The sequence below is a fragment of the Pteropus alecto genome, unplaced genomic scaffold, assembly GCF_000325575.1.
Source record: "Pteropus alecto unplaced genomic scaffold, ASM32557v1 scaffold110, whole genome shotgun sequence".
Lineage (NCBI taxonomy): Eukaryota > Metazoa > Chordata > Mammalia > Chiroptera > Pteropodidae > Pteropus > Pteropus alecto.
Genome location: NW_006431920.1, coordinates 1,423,074 through 1,425,498, shown reverse-complemented (window position 1 = coordinate 1,425,498; position 2,425 = coordinate 1,423,074). Strand labels below are relative to the sequence as shown.

The window sequence follows — 2,425 nt, the reverse complement described above, 5'->3', positions numbered from 1 at the left end:
AGTCGGTCATCACGCAGCACGACCGCCGCGAGGCCATCCGCCAGACCTGGGGCCGGGAGCGGGAGGCGGCGGGCGGCGGCCGCGGTGCCGTGCGCACCCTCTTCCTGCTGGGCACGGCCTCCAAGCAGGAGGAGCAGGCCCACTACCAGCAGCTGCTGACCTACGAGGACCGCCTCTACGGGGACATCCTGCAGTGGGACTTTCTTGACAGCTTCTTCAACCTGACCCTCAAGGAGATCCACTTCCTCAAGTGGTTTGACATCTACTGCCCCAACGTCCGCTTCATCTTCAAGGGCGATGACGACGTCTACGTCAACCCCACCAACCTGCTGGAATTTCTGGCTGACCGACGGCCACAGGAGGACCTGTTCGTGGGCGACGTCCTGAAGCACGCTAAGCCCATCCGCCACAAGGACAACAAGTACTACATCCCCGGGGCTCTGTACAGCAAGAGCAACTACCCCCCCTACGCCGGCGGCGGTGGCTTCCTGATGGCCGGCTGCCTGGCCCGGCGCCTGCACCACGCCTGTGACACCGTGGAGCTTTTCCCCATCGACGACGTCTTCCTGGGCATGTGCCTGGAGGTGCTGGGCGTGTACCCCGCGGCCCACACGGGCTTCAAGACTTTCGGCATCTCGCGGAACCGCAACAGCCGCATGAACAAGGAGCCGTGCTTTTTCCGCTCCATGCTGGTTGTGCACAAGCTGCTGCCCACCGAGCTGCTGGCCATGTGGGGGCTGGTGCACAGCAACCTCACCTGCTCCCGAAAGCTCCAGATGCTCTGACCCCGGCCGGGCCACCAGGGTGGGCTGGAGCCTGTGCTCTTGCACCCTGGAAGTCATGGGGCTGCAATTGCAATGCTGGGGCCTTTGGTCCTCTGCAGGAGGTGGAGGTTTGGGGCCTTAGGTGCCCTTGGGTGTGGTGAGGTGCAGGTAGCAGGACGGGGGACTCCCTGTGTGGACAGTCTCCAGAAAGTGGAGCTGAGGCCCAGGAACGTTTGGAACTGCCCAGGCTGGAGAAGGTCATCTGGCGAGCGAGGCCGCTGGCGGCCCTCCTAGCCTGGACTCTTCGCCTGGCTCCTGCTGCCCGAGCGGGAGGCCCTGGTGGCCTCTGAAGGAGGCGCGTGCTCAGGTACCGGGGCTGGGCCTCGCCCTGGATGGCTCCGTGGCTGTCTTCTCTTTTCACAGGGAAGATTCTTCTCCCATGAAATGCCTCGGTCTTCCCCTGGGCCAAGCGACCCTTTCAGGAGAAGTGCAACCCTGTGCAGGTTCACAGGCCCCCTCACAGTCCATGTCCCTGGTCTCCTGGAGACAGAGCCTCCGAAGACGCTCAGCACGCACGCCACCCCGCCCCAGCCCTGCCTGGAGTTGGCTGCCCAGCCTCTGCTCCCAGGTGGCTTCAGTCCCGGCTGTGTCCTTCGATGCTCCATCCGGCCCCTGTGTCTGGAAGCCCGGCTGCCCTGACTACCTCAGTGATCCTCAGACCCTCTGGATGGCTGCAGCCCCCACTCTCACCCCGATGCAGGGCCAGAGAGCAGCGCTCGGACCCCTGCAGTCACGGCGCTGCCAGACCAGCCTGAGCCAGGGCCCCGCGGCGGCCCCACTGAGGCCTGGCTTCCAGGCCAGGAACCAGCCGGTTTGGCCCTGGCAGTGGACATACCTCTCTTAATGTGAAGTTTTATTTATGAAGAATTTGGAGGGAGAAGGTGCCAGGCCTCAAGAGAGAGCGGTGTTCGTCCCTTCCCTCCTCCCAGCGGGACACCAGCTCCCTGGGCCCCTCTCGCCCACCCCGAGGACACCCTCACGCCCGTGGCAGCCCCTCTCCAGAACCCTGCCCTGCTTCTCCAGGGCCTGAGCAGACCAACATCTGTCCTAGTGAAGGGACAGAGTGTCCCTCGTGGGCCATCCTGCCCAGTTTTACGGCCCTTAGGGGTGGATGCAGAAAGATGCCACCTTCTGTTGCAGGGTGGAGTCGCCTGGGAAAAGATTGAAGAATTGACTCTATTTTCTCAATAAAATTAGAACCAGTTTTTTTTTCTGGTGTGAAACTTCTTGTTGCCGTTTCCATCAGGGCCTGTCTGGGGCCAAGGTTGCTGGCGATCTCCGAAGACACAGCTTGATCCTTGTTCTTGGCCGGTGGGTACACAAGGACCCCTTGAAGGGCCTTACAGGGAAGTGAGTGCCAGGATTAAGGCAGAGGCCACCAGGGCCAGAGTCAAGAAGGGTGTTCCCTGGACTGGGGTAAGGGAGGGGGCGGCCGGAGAGCTGCAAGCTGACAGCGCATTCCCTCAGAGAGCAAGGCTGGAGGTGATGCCGAGGCTGATGCTAAGGGAGCGGGGTCGGGTGGGGGCATGCAGGGACTGGTGGGCTTCCTGATGTCCCTTCGGTCAACTTGGAAGCCGTGATAAGGCTGACAAGCACTGACA

At 62.5% G+C, this 2,425-nt stretch overlaps 1 protein-coding gene across 1 annotated transcript in view; it reads left to right on the top strand.

Annotated features, from left to right (window-relative positions):
• B3GNT7 (UDP-GlcNAc:betaGal beta-1,3-N-acetylglucosaminyltransferase 7) overlaps positions 1-2,028 on the top strand; it is a 5,919-nt gene extending 3,891 nt beyond the window's left edge. Inside the window, 1 exon segment of the mRNA XM_025043188.1 lies at positions 1-2,028. This exon segment is cut by the window's left edge and continues 50 nt beyond it. Coding sequence (XP_024898956.1) covers positions 1-785 — 785 coding nt within the window. The 3' untranslated portion in view covers positions 786-2,028.
• The last annotated feature ends 397 nt before the right edge of the window (positions 2,029-2,425 follow it).